This window comes from Paramisgurnus dabryanus, chromosome 18 (assembly GCF_030506205.2).
Source record: "Paramisgurnus dabryanus chromosome 18, PD_genome_1.1, whole genome shotgun sequence".
Lineage (NCBI taxonomy): Eukaryota > Metazoa > Chordata > Actinopteri > Cypriniformes > Cobitidae > Paramisgurnus > Paramisgurnus dabryanus.
The window spans coordinates 2,158,047-2,183,243 of NC_133354.1; the positions used below are offsets into that span (position 1 = coordinate 2,158,047).

Here is a 25,197-nt window from a genome sequence, read left to right on the forward strand (position 1 = left end):
AGGGTAAATTTATACACAAAATTGGTTTTTAACTTTTTCTGATAGGTAATTCAAGAGCACTGCCTTTTACTGATGTGGCATTGTCCTGAAACCAAATAAAAAAATAGCTTTTATTGTTTCAAGGGATGTGAAGCATTTTGAAGTTCCTTTCAAATTTTAGGCATTTTGAGCCACGAAGCAACATACGAGGCTGAGGTTTCACTCTGTTCACAGTCGATAACATTGTGGCTCTATGGGTCAGGCTCATATTGTACAAGGCAATAAATACATTTTTTAAAACTCTAGATTTTGGGGATTAGAAAGCATTAGAAAAAATCTCTAACAATTTTAAATGGATAGTTCACCCAAATATGAAAATTGTGTCATTTACTTACTCTCATGTTGTTACAAACCTATATACATTGTTTTTTTTATTCTCAAACCTTTCAAGAGCCCCATTCAATTCCATAGTATTCTTTATTCCTACTATTGAAGTGAATGGGGCTCATGATCGATCGGTTTGGTTACAAACATTCCTCAAAATATCCTCCTTCGTGTTCATCTGAACAACAAAGAAATGAATACAGGTTTGTAACAACATGAGAGTAAGTAAATGATTACAGAATTTTTATATTTTAGGGGAACTATCCATTTAAAGGGACACTCCACTTTTTTGAAAAATGCTAATTTTCCAGCTCCCCTGGAGTTAAACATTTGATATTTACCGATTTGGAATCCATTCAGATGATTTCAAGGTCTGGCGGTACAACTTTTAGCATAGCTTAGCACAATCCATTGAATCTGATTAGACCATTAGCATTGCACTCAAAAATAACCAAAGAGTTTCTATATATTTCCTACTTAAAACTTGACTCTTCTGTAGTTACATCGTGTACTAAGACCGATAGAAAATTAAAAGTTGGGATTTTCTGGCGTAATAATCAAGGACTTTGCTGCCGTAACATGGCTGAAGCAGGCGTAGTGATATTACGCACTGCCCGAAAATAGTCCCCTGCTATTGAAAGTAACCAAAGGGAGTATTTTCGGCTGTTGCGTAATATCATCGCGCCTCCTGCAGGCCTTGATTATTACTCCAGAATGAGAGTATAGTTCCTAGCCATATCCCCTATCGCCTAAAAAATCTTTAATTAATCTTTAATTACTTTTCATTTTCCGTCCGTCTTAGTACACAATGTTACTACAGAAGAGTCAAGTTTAAAATAGAAAAAATATCAAAACTCTTTGGTTATTTTTTTAGCGCGATGCTAATGGTCTAATCAGATTCAATGAATTATGCTAAGCTATGCTAAAATTGGTACCGCCAGACCCGGAGATTGGCTGAATGGATTCCAAAATGGTAAAAACTCAAATAAGTCTAGGGGAGCTGGAAAATGACCATATTTTCAAAAAAAGTGGAGTGTCCCTTTAAGGTAGATGTAAACTGTGTGAAGTGTAAGCATTGCACATATGCATTTTTTAAGGTCCAAAATAATTTTAACGTTAGGTTTTGGCCTCCAACTTTCAGAATCAGAGGAACTATTGTAAAGCTAATCTGATATAATAATCTGCACTTTATCCAACTATTAATACCAGAAGCTCATGGCAATCCAGAGCAGTACCACTCAGTGTATACTAACCAGTGACTTTCATAACATTTTCTTTTATCTACTATCTCCACTAACATTTTTGATTTACCAGCTGCGTCTGTTGTCGTCTTAATCTCTCGATCCAACATTCCAAGTGAAACTCTTTTTTAAAGATCAAAACATGAAATGTCATTTAAACGAAAACTTCCACGCACACAAGGCCAAAGTTGAATGTGACCTAAACAAAAATAAAACGTGATTTGCTAAATCTATAGGGTAAATGCATTTCAAGTTCAAGAACACTTTAATAACACAAATATTATTTTTATATATTTAAATACAACAATAAAACCAGAGAAGAAACACCAATTCACTCCCTGATGCTCCCTGACATTGACAAATACATGTGTTTCGTTTGGATCCGAGCGTTTGGTTGTATGCACACTTCAACATTTTTTCATTTGCACAAACAGTGTTCTCCTACTTGCAAGTCTCGAGTACAGCAAAGGAAAAAGCAGAAAAGATATAACACAAAGATCAAGAAATAAAGCTTTCCGCTTCTTTAGTGCCATAAAAACAGGAGTTGGATTTCGTTTTACCACACTGTATAGCATTATACTTGTTTAAAAAGCACAAACACAGCTCCAATAGAATAAATACCCATAATGCCGTGTGCATGGCAGTAGCAGATCACTGGATGAAAGAAGGTGAAGCTAAAAAAGAAGGCCGTGCTGATTGGTCGCTTTATGAAAGCTATAAGTCTATCATGTGACGTTCAGCATAAAAAGAGACGTGTGATTTGAAACTTTAACATCAAAGTAAGTGGACAGTCAATATCTAAACTATTATGAAACTCAACAGAGCCCAGTTCCAGCAGACACACTTTAATACTTTGAGACCGACACGCAGATAAGCGGTACCAGAGAGGGCTTTCATTGGGAATAAATCTAAAGATAACAAAATGTTCTGTTAAGAACTAATGAATGAAATGCATGCAGCACTTATATGACGTAAAACTTCCTACGTCAAACCTCTGGGGGGCAGTAGGGTTGTTTTCTCAAACCCGATCACACACTACGATCTACATATTGAGCAGTATATAGCATGTACTACAGTGTGCAGTACAAACCGTTTTAAGCTGTATTTAACGTAGTGCAAAATATGAAGTATGCAGCAGTTACCATTGTGTCACTATGGAGAATGTAGTATGGTACGTGCAGTGTAGAGGGCAGAACATAGTATGCACTCTCCATGTAGCAGGTAGCATGCCAAGTGTTAGTATAATAACAGCATGGTTACGTTTGTACAAAAATGTGGATGCCTGATTGGTCAGGGGATGTAAAGTTACCACAATAACAGCAATAACGACGGTCTAATCGCTATGGTTACTAAAAAGTGGGTCATTAGTGTACGGTACATGTAGTATTGTATCTCTATGGGAACTACACTGCTAGCCACAAAGAGTACAGTGCTATCTTGGTATCTACGGGATTTTCAGTGTTAAACTTGCGTGCTACTAGAGCACCGTGGTTCATAGTGTTGCTACGGGAAAAACGTTGTTAGCATCAATGCGCATAAGGCTAAGTGTGCGAGCTAGGCGCAAGAAAAGCACAACACACTGTGGGAAAAACGACCAACGTTGCTTTCAGGCCACTATTTTTTGTCCATTTGCAGTCCCTCACTGATCTCTAGCGGCAGTTCAGTCAAAAGTCTCCCATCTACTCCTCAAGTCCTCTACCTTCTTTTTGGGAGGTGTGGCTGTTACAGTTGGTGTTGTTGCCATGGTAAGGAGGTCACTGAATGGGTCACGTGGAGCATCACTGGGCTGGGCCACAGTGGGAGGAGCAGGCGAGTCTAAAAGGCTTGAGAGCGAGCCACTACTACTAGAGGACGGAGGGACACGCCCCACTGGCCATGCTCCTCCTGCCTGAGCCACGCCCATTGCAGATGCCTGTCCGAATACTGAAAGGGGCCGGGGAGGGGAGGTGAAATAAGTGGCACCAGGGGAAGTCATGTAGGCGGGAGCGAAAGGGTTGCCCGGGACAACAGGGCTGTAGTGCCTTTGAGGAGGGTATTGGGGCTGTGGGGTAAAAGGGTTTAGGGACGCTTGAGGAGGGAAGGGGGGAAGGTTCGGGGGAGGAGGACGAGGAGGTACGGGAGGTTTAGAGGTGGAAGGAGCGGTCTCATTTTCTGTTGCTCCACGAAGAGGGTCCAACAGGCTGAGCAAGTCAAGTCCTTGCCCCTCATTTGGCTCAGTGGACTTCAACAAGTCCCCCTGTAAGTGGGGAGACATGTTTAATGCCTGACGAAACTCCTGCCCTCCAGCGGTCACTCCTCCTTCTTTCTCACCGGCCTGCTTACCGCTGCGCAGCAGGGTGACAGCTGGTGCCAAAACTGCACCTGGTTCAGGTGTTTTGCGACCTTGAGGGCGAGGAATGGTGATGCTTGCCCCTTCCACCTTTTCTGTGGTGGGATTACAGCTCTCTCTGCTGGGTGGACGTGGCTCGGTCGTTTCCAAAGGTGGTACGGATAGAGGTCTCTCCCAGGATGGGGACTCTCGGACAAGCAACGTAGAAGGTTCCCCCTGTTGGCTCCAAAATTTGTTGTAGGGATTGGAGGTTTTCAGACCGGGGAGAGTCCTTGTGCGCTTTTCCGAACTTACATCTATCCGCTGCAGAACATACAACCAGAACGAAACTTAAGATACATATCGTGAACACATGCACACCTCGAATAGTGCCAGTGTTGTCGTACCTGGTAGTTGAAGTTGGCATGTTGTGGGTCTACTCGGAGATCTTCCAAACTCCGTGCTGCACAGAGTGTACTGTGCATGCTGTGAGAGGTTTTTGCGATATCTGTGGTGTCCAGACACTTTGTCTTTCCCTGTTGGCTACAGAAGGCATCCTCCAATATGCTCAGGTCTGAGAATTTGTCTAGGACAGGGCTGGACGGAGCTGTGTTACCTTGGAAGCGCTCGCCAATCTCCTCTCCTTCTTCCACAAGCTCTGCTTCTTTAAGAGACCTATATGGCTGGGGCCTGAGAGTCATCCACACATTTACGCACAACAGGTATACACATGACAACCACACCACAAATACACACAAACACACGACACAAACAAGTACAAAAATACAATCAAATTTTCGACTTAGATGAAGTCGCAATTAGCGACTATGATTAACAATGATGAAAAGGACTTGGGCATTGATAAGCCATTACACTTAGGTTTATACATCAGTTTACGAATTTAACAAAACCATGCAAATTTTAGCCATTGTTAACTCTTTCACCGCCATTGACGAGATATCTCGTCAATTAAGAGAAAACGCTTCCCCGCCAATGACAAGATTTTCCGTCTTTCCGCAATACCGCTATTATCCACCGCAACTTATACAACCCGGAAGTAGCGCCTCACGTGAAAGAGAAAGAACTTGTGTATGTGTTAAAGATCGCTCTGAATGGGATCTCTATCAAAAGTCCTTCGCAAAAATTTAATTATCTCAGCTTTTTGCTCAAAATTGGGTGTTTTTGAAGAAACCTACCCATGTTTGAGTGGTGATTACAAGAGAACTAATGAAGGTGGGATGAAACGTTTTTTTTTTTTTTTTTGAAAGCAGAGGGTCTGTTCTTTCATCTGATATATTGTTTGTTTATATATTTAAAAAAGAACATTTTCTGGAAGGCATTAAACTTTTGTGAAAATCATGAAAAACGCTGGCGGGCAACTTTTTTAAAAAAAAATGCTGGCGGGGAAAGAGTTAAAGAGATATCTGTCAGGCCACGAATATCATAGCGTACAATGGTCTTTAACCCTTTCCCGGCCAGCATTTAAAAAAAAAGTTGCCAGCCAACGGCAGCATTTTTTATGATTTTCAGAAAAGTAAGATGCCTTCCAAAATTTTCTTCTTTAAATATATAAACATACAATATATTAAATAAAACAAAAGATCTTCATTTGTTCTCTTTTTATCACCTCTCAAATATGGAAAGGTTTCTTTAAGCCTACCAAATTTTGAGCATAAAGCTGAAAATGGCATTTTTCTGAAGTTAGAGATCAGATTCAGAACAATGATCAAAACATAGACAAAGTTTTACAGTTTTTGCATCAGTGGATGCTTCAGTGTTTTATAAGCTGAATAAGAGCACCACCTAGTGGATAACAGCGGAAATACTGATTGCCGTAAAAACTTGTCATTGGCAGAAAAGTGGGTTTTTTTGGCGGGACAAGAGTTAAATGTATTTGGGCGCTTAAACAATAGTGTGTGTAAAAGTAAGGTAGAAAACCAGTGAAACAGAGACCATTCAAAAGGTGCAGAGAGCATGAATTGTTCAGGAAAAGCTGCGATGGCGTCATCATCCTGAGACAGCTCGTCGCCTGAAGAGTCCTCGCACAGAAACACTGTATAGTGACGGGTTTGGCGCACGTAACTACAGCGTCAACACGCACACAGGTGCACAGCAGAAACCAAAATAACAAACCCAAATTCGGATAAAGAGCACCAGGTACCAGGTATATCACACACACACACACACACACACAAACATATAACAAAAATGACCACATCCCAGTGAAAGAGAGAAAGAGAGAATGAAGGGAAGAAAGGAAGAAAAGGTGAGACATGCAATAAAATAACAGGGACCACAATATTATTGCTGTGATTTGTATTTAATTGATATAAAACTGCACTGGTGACTCAGTTTACACATGGTATTCAGATCAGTTTTGTGACCTGATCAGCAGTGTTCATGTGAGACAGATCCCATTATACCTGTTAGTAACATGCGTCTTAAATGAGTCACTCGTGAACAGATTTTAACAGCAAGATCTGTGGTTTTAAAAGAATTAAAGGGCTCATTATAGCTGTGCGTAGGTCCTACGGCATAGCCTCGCCGCTGTAGGCTACGCAATGTTTTTAATATGTACTTCTGTGTCATCTTCCGTGTTGATGTGCAATTACACATGCAGACCACTAGTAGACAGTATCCACATGTGTAACCCACATTAGCAGTGGATCAGCCAAAGAAGAAGCAGTTTGCCCAATAAACCCACAAACGAAGAAGAAGAAGATTGTTGTGTATGTTTTGAAAAGACCAGCGGTGATGCAGGAAAAAAGACAGCGACTTTTGTAGCGGTTTAAGTTAAATCACTCCTCAACTTGGACCATCTTTGTTATAACCATCACAAGCAGAAATATGTTTCAATATGTGTTACCTGGGTTTCGAACCCATGCCCTTTTGGGCAACTAACGCAATGCTAACCACTAAGCTATATGGGAGAACCGTATTAGACCCATTTTCTCCTGTTTTAGCAGTGAATACTAGTGCTGATATTGAAGAAAAGTGCAATATGTGATAGCATGCTAAATAAAAGGCGCTGTTCGAAATGCAATAGATATTTCTTTTTCTAAAATCTATTTTAAATGTACTAAAATACATGTATTTTTTAATTATATCGTTTCATATTTCAGAAAAAAAATCACAGTGACGATGTTTTACTGTTTCATAAAACAAATCAGACATTTTAACAATGTAAACAAATGAAAATAAATATCACCTCTGTCATGCACGCATATCCCAACTGACATCCGTGTGCCAGGTACTATATTATTCGCATCAACCTAAAACTTTGACCATTACTTTTTAAAGTATTCAAATTAAATTGCTTATTTTATTGCGATGTGCATATAGCGGGATACATGCTTGTGATCATTACGCACCCCTACTGAACGTGTCATACGATAACTTGAAATTAATCTCAATACCAGGTGTAAACACAGCGTGCATATGAGAGAGGTTTCGTTTTAAATCTTACTGTTCAGGGCTTCCCTCTATCCCAATGTTACTGCGTGGCCTCTTTGGCACCAGAGGTCGAGGTGGTCTGGCCTGCAAGCACACACAGATGCAAGGTTGAAATAACGTTCAATTTTTTATACTCCTTTGTGTTTTGGGTTTCAAAATCCATCCAGAGGTCAGTGTAGTGATTCCTAGGTCAAATGTTTCTAATAGGCTGCATTTCCATTGCATGTTTGAAGTGACTCAATTCCGATTTTTTTCCTCATGTAAAACAGATCGGATATGACCCACAAATGTAGATAAATTAGATTCAGATATTACCAGATCGCAATGTAAACCAATTGTCAATGCGTGTCATGCGTCTCAGAGGTGGACACCACCCGCTATCACATGACTCTTCTTACCAACGCTATGGAGGATGAAGGCTCCACTGTAATGTTGAAGTTGTGTCTTGTTACAGAAATAAACCTCTATAATCTTGTATAGACAATTTTTGTGATTTTCACAAAAGTTTCACAAAATGGCTTCCAGGAAAATTTTCTTCTAAAAATATATAAACATAAAAATATATTAAATGAAAGAAAAGACCCTCTGCTTTCAAACAAACAATAAACAAACAAACAAAACGGGGAAAAAAATGTTTCATCCTATCTATATTAATTTTAAATATGGCTATTTTTCTTTAAAAAATATCTATTTTTTAGCAAAAAGCTAAAATAATTGCATTTTGGTGAAGGAATTTTGTTAAGAGATCAGATTCAGAACGATAATCAAAAAATACACAGAGTTTAAAATTAGTAAATAACATTTTGGCTTCAGTTTTTTAATTAGTGCGCCATTTATTAGATAATCGCAGTATTGCAGATTAACATAAAAAATTCATCAAGAACACTTTTTTATGCAAATGTTTTCTCTTAATTGAGGAGAAAACTTGTCAATGGTGGGAAAAGAGTTAAGCTGTTCAGGGTTAGTATGTCTACCTTGACTTAATTTGCCAAGTGTTTAGAGTAAATGCAGACATCGGATAAAAGTCACTTTTAAAAGATAATGTAAGTGGGTCGTCAAAAAAAAAAATCGGAGACAGGCATTAAATCGGAATTGGGCATCAAGATTTGCAGTGTAAATCCAGCCTTAGACAACAGAGGTCAGAGGTTAGTGGTCAAGATGAGGTGAACTGTAAACCAGAATGCAAAGTCAGAGCACAAACGGGTGATTCTCGCCAAATTAGACTTATGAGGTGTCATGAAACATTTTGATATGTTAATACAAGTAAATGCAACAAAATAAGAAGCATATAGTTACAAACATCTCTTCATCTACTATTTTGCACATGATTTCAAATGACAAACCAATTTTGTTTTTTTTTCCACATTTAAGGGGAAATTTTTCATTACCGCAACGTATGCATGACTGGATTTGGGTTCTTTGACATGGAAATATTTATAATTAAAAAATCTAAAAAATAAAAAGCTTCAGTGCATGTTATACTATAAACATTTACAGTAAAGAAACATGTGGTATTTGGTGATCATTGGTAAATGTAGAGACAATAATAAGGAATGTAAATGTGTCCAAGACCAATTTTCTCATCCTCCGCAACAATTTTCAATCATTGTTTAAGCCCTCAAGGAACTAACATTTAAAAAAAAAATAGTTGGAAGGGACATAATTGACTGTGACACCCATGATGGCTACCAGGTAAGCAGTTCTTATTTTTTCTCCAGATAAAAGTTGAGTTTTGTTTGTCATAGTACCTACACAACTTTTTAGTTCTCATTACCGAAACATTAGTTTGTAAATGCATATATTTAATGTAATATCATGTTGCGGTAATGATAATTTTTTATAATGATAATTTAAAAAATGTAAATAATTCTATAAGAAATATGTTTTAAATCATCTAAAAATAATGGTTATAGTAAGTTCAGGCCTTAATCTTATATGTGCAAAAAAAATTGGGCTTCAAGGGCTTTTTAAACAATCTGATGCTGGACACCTTCTAAGTCTGGATTTCGTGAGAATCACCCAAACCTGTTAGCATGCTTTACAATGTGTGTTATAATAAGTGACCCAGTCTGTGAAAAAACAGCTAAAGTCATTATTTGTGACTTCCTACATGCTGTGAAAAATATAACCTTGATATCTTTAATATTAACTAAGTAACGTCATGTAAAAGATTAAAATGAATGAGTGAAATCAAACCTTGATGCTCTGAGTCTTATATTTAAATTAGGGATGCTAAACAATTAATCGCGATTAATCGTTAGCAGCATAAAAGTTTTTGTTTACATCACATATGTGTGTAAACTGTGTATAATAAATATGTATATATATATAAATATGGACACATTCATGTATATTTTTTAAGAAAAAAAATTTATATATTAAGTATTTATATTTATATATAATATAAATTATACATAAATATACAAATGTATATACACATGTAAACATTTCTAAAACACATACATGCATGTGTGTACATTTATTTATACAAAGTTATTATACACAGTTCACACACATATATGATGTAAACAAAAACTTTTATTCTGCTAACGATTAATCGCGATTAATCGTTAAGCATCCCTAATTTAAATTATGAAACTTTAGCCTGGATTTCACAGACGTTAACACCTTTAGATCGTCCTAAACATCAGAGATCTAGTTAATGGTCTCTATTACAGCACAACGTTGTTACCTTAGAATCAGAAAAAAACATACTGTTAAACACCATTCTAGTATCCTCACACACACACACACACACACAGATGTGCAGCAGCCAGGGTAAAGAGGAATATCTGAGCCCAGGGTGAAAGGTCAGAGGTCAGGGACGAGTCTCATGTACTCACTGGTCGTAGTGTGCTACGCTGGAGTTTGATGGGGCGGGGGGGAGGTGGCCGTTGTGGCCGAGGAGGCAATGTGGAGGGTTCTCGTTCAAGGTTCTCATGAGGTTGATTCTACACTCCAAACACACACACACACACACACTTTTATCTGTAAACACATGGTTTGATGGGACACAACACTCTCTCGCACACAATGCGAATGTGACTGAAATGGCAATCACAAGAACGGTTATTAGACTGCCATGCCCACCTGTCCAAAGTGAACTGTGATTGGACGTCTCTGGTCCCAGGTGAGGGAGTCCTTGCTGTTCGTGGTGGGTAAGTGGGCGGAGCCGGGTTCATCTGAAAAGCCATTCTCTGCAAGCTCCTGTTAGTGAAATAGTGTGAATGAGAAACCATGCACGTGTATCTATACAAAGACGCATTGGTGTATAAAGTACCTTTTGTTTAAGTCGACTTTTGACTTCTTTGATGCCCATCTTGGCATGATCTTTGGCCTATAGAAAACACGCAAGATCAATTTACATGGCACCATCATCTACATACAATCCAATATGTTGAATGAATGTTTATGCACGACTACACGTACAAATTTGTAAACTGTCTTCATGGCAGGGTTTGCCTTTGTCTTCACCGTGTTTAATATGGCCCCGCTGCCTTTCTGGAAGAGAAACGTTTATACGGTCCAGTGAAGAAAACTATTTTATCTCAAAATTTAAGAAAAAATGTACAAAACCAATTCACCTTTACTGTGAACAGCCACTGGTGATATGTCTTATCACTTCCTGTAACAGACATTTTAAACCAATGAACAAGACAAAAAGGGAATGTAAAAACAGCTATACAGTAAACAACAACATATTTCTACCTGCATATTCTCCCATATTGATTTCCTCCTCAAACTGATCACTGAACCCTTCACCAGAGTTCAACAACTCCAGACGGCCATCTATAAACTGCAAACACATTCACACACACTTAGCACTGATCTGTATGTGTGCTGATCAATACAATGGCAGTCAATATAGACTCCCAATAGTTGGTGAACTAAAACTAATGGTTTAAGCTACTAGAGCTACCAGACCGCTAGATTTTCATAGTGAAATATTAAGATACATTTTTAATAAACTGATTCTGTAAAACTTTGTTAGAAAAAGCTTTCCTGCATGTCTTTATGGATGTGTGTATAGTACCTGTTTGAAGAACTGTAGCTGGATAGCGTTTTGCAAAAACTGTCTCATTGTGCTTGATCTGTGTGTGACAAATGTCTCCTCACAGAAGGTTATCGGCTCCTCCTGAGCATACAAACAACAAGATTACATGCATACATTTACACAATCGCACTGAGAAAACGTCAAACTGTCCACTATGGGGCGCTGTCACTTAGCTACTAGTGATGCGCGGGTCGGGTTGGGGCGTATAAAGAAGTTGTCACTTTATTTGTGGTGTGGATCATTAAAAAAACATGTGTGTTGCGTGCAATTCCCTATATATAGCATAAATAAAATATTTCTCAGGGCTCCAGACTAACTTTTTTATTTTAGGGGCGCAACCAAAAAATTTAGGGGCACACACTGTAAATCAACATGCTTATCAAATAATGACATTTCTACAAATTTCCACTATATTACTAATAAATACTTTCATGATAGATGCAGAATGTACAATGTGCTGTTTCAAATTCAGTGTCACATCACAAAAAAAGGTCAAATTTACTGGTCGCACATGTGCGACTGGATGTAAAATTTAGTGGCACACTCTCAAATTTTGGTGGCAAAATGACCCCAGACCCACACATCACTAACAGCTCCTACCCTGTGAATCAGTGCTAACATTCATAATCGCTGAGACAAGCATAACATATAGATAGTTTTAACCAGTGGTCTCCAACATGGTGCCACAAGTCTGTGAGTTGCCCGCCAAAGCACATTCTACTAACTAATAGCCTCAATTTTAATATTTATTTATTACATTTTTTTATATTAGATTGGCTTCTTTAACAATGTTAACATTTTAAACAATGATAAAACACATCAAAAAGTAAAACAAGAAAGTTTTGAGTAGACTATATCAAAAAAGTAAAACACAAAAAGGTTGGAGACCCCTGGTTTAAAAACACTCTTACCAGTTTTATATGTAGTGCGTCCCTATAACTGCCGAACAAAGCTGCCTGCGCTTTCAGAAACGCTCTGGCCACCCCATCTCCTGTCGTTGAAGAGACCTTCCTTAGACGGCTCTTTAAAGATGAAACCTACACACAGCCATTACAATGTGAATACATTTGCATATCAGATATACAAAATTTAAACCATTGGAAATTGATATTAAAGGGATAGTTCACCCAAAAATTTAAATTTCCCCAACGATTTACTCATCCTCAAGCCATCCTCGATGTCTTTTTCATACGAACACAATCCAGTTATATTAGAAAATGTCCTGGCTGTTCCAAGCTTTATAATTGGAGTAAATGGTGCATCTGATTTTTAGCCAAAAAAGGCCTAGTGGTAATTACATTTTTTAGGTGAACTGTCCCTTTAACTGCAAGACATACACTCACCTAAAGGATTATTAGGAACAGCATACTAATACTGTGTTTGACCCAATTTCTTCAGAACTGCTTTATTTCTACGTGGCATTGATTCAACAAGGTGCTGAAAGCATTCTTTAGAAATGTTGGCCCATATTGATTGGACAGCATCTTGCAGTTGATTGAGATTTGTGGGATGCCCATCCAGGGCACCAAGCTCCCATTCCACCACATCCCAAAGATGCTCTATTGAGTTGAAATCTTGTGACTGTGGGGGCCATTTTAGTACAGTGAACTCATTGTCATGTTCAAGAAACCAATTTGAAATGATTCGAGCTTTGTGACATGCTGCATTATCCTGCCGGAAGTATCCATCAGAGGATGGGTACATGGTGGTCATAAAGGGATGGACATGGTCAGAAACAATGCTCAGGTAGGCCGTGGCATTTAAACAATGCCCAATTGGAACTAAGGGGCCTAAAGTGTGCCAAGAAAACATCCCCCACACCATTACACCATCGCATTAATGAGAAATTGAACAGCTCTTCCTAATAATCCTTTAGGTGAATTTTAAACTACAGACAATTATGAACTACAGACATATCAGAGTTTGTGTACTCACCACATCATTAGGAAGGTTTTGCAGGTCATCAAATGGTGTTTCAAGAGTGTTTGTGTCCACGTTGAGAAGTACCACATCATCTAAAGCCATACCACGTACCTTCTGTTACAACACACACAAACCTGCTATTATTTACCAGCTGGTCTCAATAACCGATGAATTATACAACTCACATCAAATATCATTGCTTTAATATAATCAATGTACAAAACTTTACTGCAATGACTAATCAATAATAAACACAGCAAAAGTTTTGTTTGAACATAATATTAAAACTATTTGCGATTTATACTGTAAATGTATTTGTGTGTGTTTTGCACAATGTATAGCCTACATTTACAGTCCAATCTTTTCAATACATAAAAGTTTATTTGCAAAATATGCAAATATGGTATTAAAAAAATGAAACCTTTAAATCTATAAATGATTAACTTTGTTTTTATATTATTTACTAATTAATGTATATAGTTATATTAGTTGTAGCCCAGAGATAACACAACACTGACCTCCATGAGGCTTGAATGTACTCCGATGAGGTACGGCATTGGAGCGCTAACAAACAAATAATTATAAGAAATGCCATTACTCCAACAGTAGCAGGTGCATATGTGTATGTTTATCAAATATTGTGTGTGTACATACCAGCAGTAATCTAATAAGTGCTGGGGCAGCACTGGAATGTAAACATGCTGCCAATACATGGGATACAACATGGCCGCTGCTCCATGAACACATGCAGTTAACTGTGACATACAGAAGACACAGACAGTGAAAAAGAGGCTTTATTAATATTACCGTAATATACACAAAACTATTAGAGCCAGTAACTATAAAGTATAGCAGGGTTTTTCCTGCCTCATAGTGTCACTAATAAGTCGTATTAAATGCGGAGAAAAGCTTTTTCCCATCCCACGTTGTGCGTTTCACAATTCAAAGAACTCTAATTGATTCACTTGGTGACTAAATAGTTAATTAAAATGAATCGGTTTAAATTAATCATCGTTTTCAAGTCATTACGGTGTATACTGTGAGAGAGCGAATACGACTGCGATGTTGAACTAATATAGCTCCAAATATAGCTCTTAAAACACATTGTGTAGATTTTTAGCGGCATCTAGTGGTGAGAATTGCAACCAATGGCTCAGTCCACAGCTTACCCCTCCCTTTCGAAACGCATAGTGAAGCTACAGTAGCCGCCAAAGGACAAACATGTCATCGTCTGAGACAACGCATTGACAAAGCGCACTTTATATCGCAGTTTGTCCATTTAGGGCTTCTGTAGAAGTGCGAAAAGCATAGACTGTGAAAAAAATTGGACGTGGTATCTGTCACCGATATGTTTATGAAGAGCTTTTTTGAAGCTTAAAGTAGGCAGTGCCTGCCATCGCCATATTGGCCCTGGGCATCACTCGCGGATAACCGAAAATGGGTAAAGAGGCGGGACATGGGTGAAGCTGAGGTGGCTGGTTTCTGAAACCATGCCAGCTTAGCTCGATTCTAGTGACAGCAGTGACAGTTCAGCTGTCACTCAAGTGGCCACGCCCTTAATTATGCATAATTTGAAGGCTTCATATAACTTAAACGGATTAGTTACAAAAAATTCACCCCCTAACAGTTGTCATGAAGGGCAAAATTAGCTATATAAACCAAAAACACTTTTTGTATCAGGCTGTAAACACATTATTGTCTGCTGTAAAGTTGGCCATTTTAACATGGAGGTCTATGGGAATTTACTCCCCTTTGGAGCCTCTAGTGGCCAGTCGATGAATTGCAGTTTAAATCATTTCCGTATTTGCTTCATCAGAGAGATCGGAAGGTTGCCCCTCAGTGTAACTACATTTACAAAGGTTACAAATCTAAAGAGTGCAACGATTGTTCCAAATTCTCCATGCAGGATAAACCCTGTATAAGGATGTAGATGTTGCTTACAGTGCTCAGCTTGCTACAGCTGATGAGGATTCGTCTCTCGTACAGCATGCTAGCATACAAATGCAGCATGTTATTCACGTCCACTGCTACAAAATACTCTGTCAGATTTCTCTGCGAGAAAACAAACCAACAACAACAAATAAGTAATAATCTGTGAACTGTGTGGGAACACAAACTGTTTCTCTGTCAACAACTCTAGACGAACATTTTGATATTAAAAAATTAATCACAATTCTTAGTAAGAGGTCATTCACACTATGGCAGCCCAATACACACGTTGAATTTGTGTGTCTTTTGTGTTGATTGTACATTATCAAAGCTGTTAAAGGGTCAGACTTACACTTTCAGGAATACTGGGTAACTCTCTAGGATCAGGCACTGTGAAAAACAAATGCTAAAAAAAAGAGAAATCTGTTTAACTTTAAACTGCAATACATTTTATCTGACATAAAAGCATGCATGTAAACCTATTGCATTACCACACTCAAATGTACAGGCACTCCAGGATCAGGGATGGTTAACCGATGTAGAGATTCTAACAACTCTCTCCATTGACTGTCCTGTGTTTGTGAAATACAAAAACTACATTAAAATGTCCAAATGCACATATTTTTACTATAACAGCAAATACATCGCTTACGTGTGCATACACAACTGACCTGTCCTTTGGTTGTGTAGTCCGCCAGTATATTTAGAAGTTTATAAAACACTTCAAACCAGGGCAAATAGCTGAAGAAAGATACATTTAGTAGGGTTAAAAAGGTCAAATGGGTTTTAAAAAAAGTCCACATTATGAATGTGCTTCGAGGAGAGCCTTTTAACCTGCTGTCTCTAATAAAAGTACTACCGTATTTTCCGCACTATAAGGCGCACCGGATTATAAAGCGCACCTTCATTTAATGACCTATTTTAGAACTGTTTTCATATATAGGGCGCACCGGATTATAAGGCGCATAGAATAGAAGATACTGCAGTCAAAGTTTAACTGGGTTTGCGTTATGCATCTACTAGATGGAGCTGTGCTAAAGGTAATGTCAACTAAACAGTCAGATAAAGTCAAACTTTATTAAGCATTCTGACAACTCCTTCCACTCCCATGGTAACGTTGTTTAAATGTTAATTTGCATATTAACAATATCTCACAGCCTTGCTCAAAACGTGGAGGGGAACTTTTCCCTAATTCAGTAAACACGCAGTAAAAGAAACAGTCTGTGAGAAAGCACAGTACCTGTGTTTACTGACTATGGTAGCCGTAATGCTGCAAGCGCTGCATTTTTTCATATATAAAAATGCAGGGCTTGATCCATATATAAGGCGCACCGGATTATAAGGCGCACTGTCGTTTTTTGAGAAAATTAAAGGGTTTTAAGTGCGCCTTATAGTGCGGAAAATACGGTAGTAATAATTGTACCTGAGGATGCAGTGGCAGCTGTGGGCTCCAGACGAGAGCCTGCAGAACCCGAATCTCTGTTTGCTCTCGATATCGGTTAAAACGAACGTGAAGTTTTGCCCCACCTGATTAACCACCATACTGATAGACAAAGACAGAGTAAGGATTGCAATGTATGATCTAAAGTTTATGTAACAATCTTTAAATGATCTCAAGTTTATGTACGCTACCTGTCCACATTGAAGGGGAAACAAAACTTTGGGATAGTCTGTAGCGTTTCCTAAAAAGAGAGAAAATTTCAATAATACATATAGATATAGATTCACTGTGCACAGATGAACTGGGCAATCTGAAAATGTTATCCATTAAAGACACCATGAAACGGAAGTAGTATATTGTCTTATTTTCCCCATAATGACGTGTATCCGAGTGAAACAGAACCTCCTGAAAGGTTGTGGCTAGAAGGGATCCAGCTACAGCCAAATCTTGTGAAATCCTGCAAACCTAACCCTAAACCCAACATTTTACAGGATTAAGGCCGTAGCTGTATCCATTCTAGCCATAATTGCTGTTTTATATCCTATTCCTTCCCCTAAACCCAACATCTTGCAAGATTTGGCTGTAGCTGTATCCTATCTAGCCAGAACCCTTCTTGGATTGTTGGAAGTTGGGTAATGTTGTTATTATCTAATCACTGTGATCTTTTCCCGGACCCTGTCCACCTGCCATTCCATACCGCATGTGAAATATGCCACAAATTATCTTAAATGCTCAGAAGAGGGCCAAATTATGTCTTGCTTTAAATCTGTCAAGTGTACATCACAGATAATTAAAACAATGAGTCTCATTCACTATGCATGCATATTGCAAATTGCCTACGCACAAATATTTGGGTAAAATGTGTGTATGGACGTTTTCACAAACAAATCATGATTCAACAAAAACTTTCGTACCAAAATTGTACTAAATGTAAGAAAAAATTCAAGAACAACTAATACCATATGTACGCAATAATCACGTATGCTAAAATAAAATATAAGGCTGGGCTATATAATTTTTTCTACACATAAAGAAGATGCACGTAATGACAAATCTTCATGCTTAAAAAATATGATTCATGAAATCTGAACTTTGGCGGATATTCGCGTTAACCAATCAGGAGCTTGCTCTGATTACAGGAAGCAAGCAAAGTCGCAGAAGCCCCTTCCATGACGCAAATTTCCGTGTGAATGTCTCGAATAACTAGAATTTCACGCACGGCTTTCAAACGAGAATAAAGCGAGTAAACTCAAAAAGTTAAATCGTCCATCCACGCGCGAATAGCGGGTTTTTGGCGCGTCTGGTGTGAATGCACAGTTACATTTTAAATCTTTTTGAAAGTGTTTGCTTAATGTCCAATGTAAAGGTAATGTAAAAATGAGATACATCAATCACTTGATCTAGCCCTCCTGTTTTATTTTAGATACAGATGCTAAATGTGAAAATAAACTATGTTAAATAACTATGTTAAAGTCATATTAAAGGTCTTTGTTATCGCATTTCATATAGCATACTTCTTTTTAACCAATAGGCTAAGTGTTACTCCGGTGGACACACAGAGGCACATCTGGCTTCCTCCACCAACAGCAAAACCTCCGAAATCGAAAATGCAAAGCAAAACGAAACTTTTCAGATAATAATAATGATCATGGATTTCTTTTCTAGCCCTTTTGCTTCAGTGACAAACTGTTCTAAAATTTTCTGTGGACAAGCGCTGCGGAAACCCCCTATATTCAGCTGGTTTGGGCATTTATGCAAATTTATGAAGAAGTATAAGAACAAATTCATGTGCATACGCACGTGTTGTGAATTAGTCGAAAAGTTTTTGTAGAAGTTTAAATTTGCGTATAAATACGAAAAGCTTAAGTATTAATGAATGAGACCCATTGTCTTGCATGACATTTTAGTGTGTGTGGCTACTGTAGTATATCTAAACCTTTCTGTGTACATATGAGCCCTTATGTGGACCCACCCCAGGGAGGTGTGTGTTTGCCTCCCCTCATCTGCGTCAGGAGTTGGGGATTAACTCTGGAACAATAGCATGACAGAGTACAGACAACCCAGATTACGCATCTTAACCGCTGGGTACCGACACCCAGATCGCCCCCTGGGACCACTAAACCCCACAATCACAGTAGACGGGAGTGATGATGCACCTGTGTGTGTGGTGTTAAAAGAGTTTGTAAACAGGTGGAGTGTAGCTAACAGGCACGTGCATCTGCTTTAAAAGGTAGCATAAGGGTCAGCAACTTAAATCAGTTTGGAAAAACATAATGCAGGGTGTTTGTGTGTACAATGCAGTAACTTAGACCATCATTCACACACTTTCAGTTTCTCTAGTGGTTTACAAACCATCTGTCAGAACAGGTGCTCACTGCATTATCACTGAGGTGAACAACAATTACGAGGTCCCCACCCCAAAATCCCCAGAGGAAATGACAAAGAGAGCAAACCTGTTCGTTGTATGTGTCAGGGAAACTTCTTCGCACCTCTGGTCCTGAAAACAGCAAGCCAATGATTTATATTATTAAGATTATACAGACAAACAAACAACAAATAAATAATAATTTTACTGTGCATAAGCAAGGTTTGGGTCAACAAGCTTCTGTCATGCTAACACATTGACCCGAGTGGATCTTATGAAAACTTTATCATTTTACTCAAAGTCAACGAAAATCAGGACCAAAAAATTTTACAGTTAATATGACAAAGTAAGTGTTTTGATTAATGCCATTAATGTTTATTTTTGTAATCAGTGTATACCACTAGTCAACTAAATGAATACAACATGGCAAAGATGAATGCACATTTATATATTGATTCAATAGATTTAAAGCATTTTGAAAAAACCTTATCATGGATTTATTGCATTTTGTGGAAAAAATAATCAGAAAAAATTTGTTTTTCATCTTGTCACTTTCTTGGTATAGAAAACACATTTTTACCCAAATGAGTCAAAATGGATTTATTGCATTTTGGAACCAAACTCTTCAAATCTATTTCACATCATCCCCAAGTTTCACTAATGGATGTAAAACATATTTGCATGTTTTGCTCAATGAACAAACTAAAGCTTCAGATAACTGACAAAGTCTGCGCTCAGGAAACCCTATTAGATTTGTAAGGGCTTCCTCAGCTTTCAGGGGAATATGTGGCAGTGTGTGCACATGGGAGGTTTTTGTCTCCAGAGATCAAACCCAAGATGCTCTTGCTGCCCTCATCAAACCTTATGGTCACTAAGCAACAGTCGCCCTGTGCCCGTTTTGCGTGGGGTGAGATCTCAGCAACAAATTCACCTACAGCCTCACCAAGTACCATACTACATTACACAAAATTCAAGTAACATTTATGAGCATTTATCTAACAATCTAACTTAGGATGTTGTGTTTTATTTTATTACTACACCATCTCTCTCTTACTAGCTGCGTTTCCATTGCAGATTTGCGCAAAACTTTAGCGTTACTTTCTAAACGTTGACAAAAGACTATTGCGAAATGACAGCATTTCCATTCATCGATGATATGCGACTGAACTCGTGATAAGTCATTTCAAACATCATGTCGACTGATGTTGGTATGTTTACTAATATCACATCCACCGCACCAGGCATTGTTTTTAACAGATGTATGAGTATTATCCAAACATTAAAGGATTAGTCCATTATCTTAAAAAAATCCAGATAATTTACTCACCACCATGTCATCCAAAATGTTGATGTCTTTCTTTGTTCAGTCGAGAAGAAATTATGTTATTTGAGAAAAATATTCCAGGATTTTTCTCATTTTAATGGACTTTAATGGACCCCAATATTTAACAGTTTTAATGCAGTTTAAAATTGCAGCTTCATAGGACTCTAAACGATCCCAAACGAGACATAAGGGTCTTATCTAGGGAAACGATTGTCATTTTTGGCAAGAAAAATAAAAAATATGCACTTTAAAACCACAACTTCTCTTCTTCCTCCGGCTGTGTGACAAGCCAGCGCGACCTCACGTAATTGTATACTTACGTCGAAAAGGTTAGTGTTACATATATGAAACGCACATTTGCGGACCATTTTAAACAATAAACTGACACAAAGACATTAAGTATTATCATTTGACATACAACAACGTCGGAACGGTACTCTTTCTCCACACTTGTAAACACTGGGGCGTAGTTTCGCATACCTCATCCGTGACCTCTTGACTTGATGACATATTACGTGGGGTCGCGCTGGCCCGTCACAGGACCAGAGGAACACGAGAAGTTGTGCTTTAAAAGTGCTTTTTTTTCTTGCCAAAAATGACAATCGTTTCGCTAGATAAGACACTTATGCCTCGTTTGGGATCGTTTAGAGTCCTTTGAAACTGTAATTTTAAACTGCATTAAAAATGTTAAGTGTTGGGGTCCATTAAAGTCCATTAAAATGAGAAAAATACTGGAATGTTTTCCTCAAAAAAGCATTATTTCTTCTCGACTGAACAAAGAAAGACATCAACATTTTGGATGACATGGTGGTGAGTAAATTATCTATATTTTTTTTAGGAAAATGGACTAATCCATTAATGCCAAGGAAAGACCCTTATATTTAGGAGCGGCAATGTATAGTTTTTTCTTGAAGGTAATAGTACATCATTTTAAAGGAAAACACCACCGTTCTTCAATATTTTACTATGTTCTTAGCTCAACTTAGACAAATTAAAACATACCCATCTTTTTTCAATGCGTGCACATTTAATCTTTGTACAGCGCCTCGTGAATGTGTTTTGCATTTAGCCTAGCACCATTCATTCCTATGGCTCCAAACAGGGATGAATTTAGAAGCCACCAAACACTTCCATGTTTTCCCTATTTGAAGACTGTTACACGAGTAGTTACACGAGTAAGTAAAGTGGCACAAAAATAAACTTTTGTTTGGAGCCATAGGAATGAATGGGGCTAGGCTAAATGCCAACACATTCAAGAGACGCTCTACAAAGATTAACAGTGCATGCACTGAAAAAAGATAGGTATGTATTAATTCATCTAAGTTGAGGTAAGAACATAGTAAAATACTGAAAAACGGTGGTGTTTTCCTATAAATTAAAAAAGATGTAGGAGTGTTATCCAAACATTATTGGCATCAAAATCCTCTTATACTTGAGAGCAGACACGTATTGAGGTGTTTTTGGGAGGTTTTAGTACATACCACTTCATCTTTAAATAATAATTATGTGACTTGCATCAGGTGACCTGAAAATGCAAATAAACGTTTCCATTGCAGTTTTGCAAAATACACCTTTTTTTGAATGAGAGCGTAAAAACTTCTTTGCAAAATTGACTATCCATTGTCTGTATTTTTATTTCGCAATGTCAATTTGCGCAATTTAAAGGGTAATGGAAACAGGAAATTTCTAAGAAAATAGTCCTCCTCGCAATAGCATTTTAAGGACAAAAACTGTCAAATGTCCTAAAATAAAACATCTGAACAATGTCTTAAGGTGTACCATGGTATAAGCGAAATTATTGACTTTGGTCCATTTAATAATTTGAAAATGATGAGCATTACCACCTCGGGTGTGCATTATTTTCGAATAATTCAACAGCCCGTCATCAATTTTTCCTTCCATAACAAAACTGCCATTTAGTTAATGCTAAATAGGCTTTTCTTTTGTTTTAAACTGTTCCCAAACTCACTTTTTTGTCCATGTGTGCCCTTGTTGGGCTTGACTCCATAATCGCTGCCTGCAGCTATATTTTATTCAGTTTTTCAAATGGTTATATTCTTAATTATTTAAAATTTGGTGCTCATTTTCATGAATCACAAGTTGTTACAGGCCATAACAATATAACATTTTCTGTAAAAAGTGTCATATATAGCTGACAATTATGATTTCCTGTTGCCCGAATTAGTCAGTGTCTAGCCTTGGTATGTTAACAGAGATTGACCGTAACAGAATTGATGCTGACAAATTTGAAGAGATAAGAGGAAATTACGCAAGACATTCCAAAACATTATGCAATATACAGGTTTACAGTTCACCTTAACCTTTTATTAAATCATTACAAGTTAAAATCACTGCTAAATCAAAGCTCTAGAATTGCAACATATACTCAGATGACGCAAGAAAACTTCCTTCCTAAAAATTCAGAAAAACGGAATTAAGATTGCCACTGTAATCAGATGTCCGATTATGGCAGTGACTGGGTGTGGATTACACAGAAATGTGTCTGAGTTGGTGAGTGTTATTACAGTACGTTACTGAAACCCTAATCGGTAAACTCACCAGTGCCAGCCGTCCCAGAATGTCCCACCTCCATGTACACCTCGAAAGCTGACCCAGGGTTCTCCCTAAAATATAAATAGCATAGGGTCAGGGGTCAAGGATCAAATAGGACACTTAAGGGAACTTCGGGTGATGAGTGTAATTCAACATCACTAACCTCAATGTTGCTATGAGGGCTATCAAGTAACTTCACAGCAAAACAAAAAATCTAACCACTATGGGTGGGAGGATTAATACTTTGATACATTTTGGTGCAATTCAGATTGACATTAGGTATGGGCCGGTATGAGATTTTGGCAGTATGATTGATAACCTTAAACAAAAATACCACAATGTCGTATTTAACCCTTTAAATTATAACATTCTTTAAAAAAAATATTTTGTAATATATATTAAATGTTAACATCTAATCAATTACAGACTTATAGGGGCAGTTTCCCAGACCGTGTTTAGATTAATCTATAGCTGATATCGATATAAGTCCCAAAAATGATCCCTATAACAAACCTGTGAGCTAACGTGCCTTTTTAACACATCTTTATATGAGTAAATCATATCAGTGTAAATTTTCATGTCTGGCTGATGCCATAATTATTTTATAAGCCATTATCAGTGGATAATATCGTCAGGCAATATTGACATTCAATAATATTGACATGCCAATGATTTCATTCATTCCTAGAACTGACAAACCAAATAAAATGTTATTGTTTGCTGTAAAAGAGTCTAAATATTGATGGTTGATTATGGCTGGTGTCCCGACTTGATCTTTGACAGGTTTCAACATGGTGCAATGAAGGAATGTTTATACCTCAGTGTTTCTATCCTTCACACAGTTTTCTAAACAACAGGCATATCATGGCTTGATTGTAAACCCAGAAAGACACTTGTGACCACATCTAGGCATAGACTGACCTCTGTCATGTCTTATAAATAAAGTGCATTGAATTATTGTAAACACTGTACCTCCAATACTTCTATACAGACAGCTTACGTGTTTCTTTTTCTTTTAAATTGACATTCATTTGCATGTCATCACAATACATAATGTATACATTTAAGGCATGAAATCTGTCCATTTGATCATTGTTTACGTTATGGCATAGATCTACGCCTTAGATAAGACAGTAAGTTACTGGATAATATTACCGCCCAAAACAGACAACACGATACAAACAAATGTAATTAATGACTGTATAAACTATACAAATGACAAAATAAACAAGCAATTGTCCAGTTAACAGTCTCTGTCTGTCGCAACAAGTCCAAACGGGCCTTTTAGGAGGTCAAAACATTTATTTATAACGGTATTTTATGTCACGCGGACGAGGGTAAAGATTTTGGCGCTTACTTGATCCGAGAGCCCATTTTCAGCTTTATGTCAATCCAATCCTTCCCTTGCAAGAATATGACAACAACGCGTTGTCTCTGTTATATTTCCCCGTCACATACTGCACAGGAACGCCATGGTGTGTCTACACGCGCGGATCACGGTACTGCCGCCGCTGGGGATTGTGGGAGTTGTAGTTGAATGAGCGCGTCTGCGGCTGTGAGGTGACGGAGCGGTAAACTACATTTCCCATATTGAGAAATATTAGTGCCGTAGAAAGCGCCTGACACATAAGGGAGTGGAGTATGAGCTCGGGCAATGCGATAATGAATTTCAACAACAACTGTAACAGCTGTAGGACAGATGGTCAGTATGGGTGTATTGTTGTTTGGTTGATTCAGGGTTTGTGAATGCTGTGCTAGATTTTGAACGAAATGCCCTTTGCTAATGCCTAAATATAAATGCATATGCTGTAAAATAAATTAAACGGCAGGATTATGGAAGTACTGTCTTTTTTTATACAATATTTGTGTTTTCTCACATCTATTGTTCTGGTAAAATCACCAAACATATTTTAAAGTGAATGTACACTAAAACTTTATTTATTGGATGTGTTTATTTATTTTGATTCATTCATTATCAAACTGATTCCTAAAAACTTACTGTAATAATGTAGTAATACATAAGCCTACATAACATAAAAACCTATTACACCAGTGACAGCCCTTTATAGAATTAATCTGTTAAAATAATCTAAACATTTATTTATTTTTATTTAAATATAAGTGTATTTTAAAAAGGTATGCATGGGGGCGCCAAAATATTTGAGAACCTTAATCTAACTCAAAAATGTACTATTAGTCTAACCTGTTATTTTAATTTAGTCATAAACATTTTTACAGTTCCG

General features: G+C 37.7%; 1 protein-coding gene across 4 annotated transcripts; it reads right to left on the bottom strand.

The window, feature by feature from the left end:
• Positions 1–1,306: 1,306 nt before the first annotated feature.
• dennd1a (DENN/MADD domain containing 1A) lies at positions 1,307–24,448 on the bottom strand. 4 transcript variants are annotated; one of them, XM_065243934.1, is made up of 24 exons: positions 24,312–24,448; positions 22,961–23,025; positions 19,166–19,209; positions 16,904–16,953; positions 16,695–16,814; positions 15,943–16,012; positions 15,763–15,843; positions 15,624–15,677; positions 15,284–15,394; positions 13,997–14,097; positions 13,861–13,906; positions 13,355–13,456; positions 12,331–12,456; positions 11,399–11,500; positions 11,074–11,161; positions 10,950–10,990; positions 10,795–10,866; positions 10,646–10,702; positions 10,456–10,572; positions 10,209–10,316; positions 7,379–7,449; positions 5,866–5,994; positions 4,320–4,602; positions 1,307–4,236 (listed from the first exon to the last, which is right to left on the bottom strand). In XM_065243934.1, the coding sequence occupies exons 1-24, from the start codon at positions 24,326–24,328 to the stop codon at positions 3,265–3,267; spliced, it is 3,027 nt and encodes a 1,008-aa protein (XP_065100006.1). In that variant the 5' UTR covers positions 24,329–24,448; the 3' UTR covers positions 1,307–3,264. The 4 variants fall into 4 exon arrangements, with proteins under 4 accessions (XP_065100006.1, XP_065100007.1, XP_065100008.1 ...); XM_065243935.1 differs by lacking the exon at positions 10,209–10,316; XM_065243936.1 differs by lacking the exon at positions 5,866–5,994.
• Between the last annotated feature and the right edge of the window lie 749 nt (positions 24,449–25,197).

Excerpts from the sequence above, each read along its gene's own strand:
- dennd1a (XM_065243934.1), bottom strand. Across the intron at positions 16,013-16,694 it reads AGCTGCCACTGCATCCTCAG|CTATTTGCCCTGGTTTGAAG; the intron begins GTACAATTATTA and ends ATCTTTCTTCAG. Across the intron at positions 11,501-12,330 it reads ACGCACTACATATAAAACTG|GAGGAGCCGATAACCTTCTG; the intron begins GTAAGAGTGTTT and ends TTGTATGCTCAG.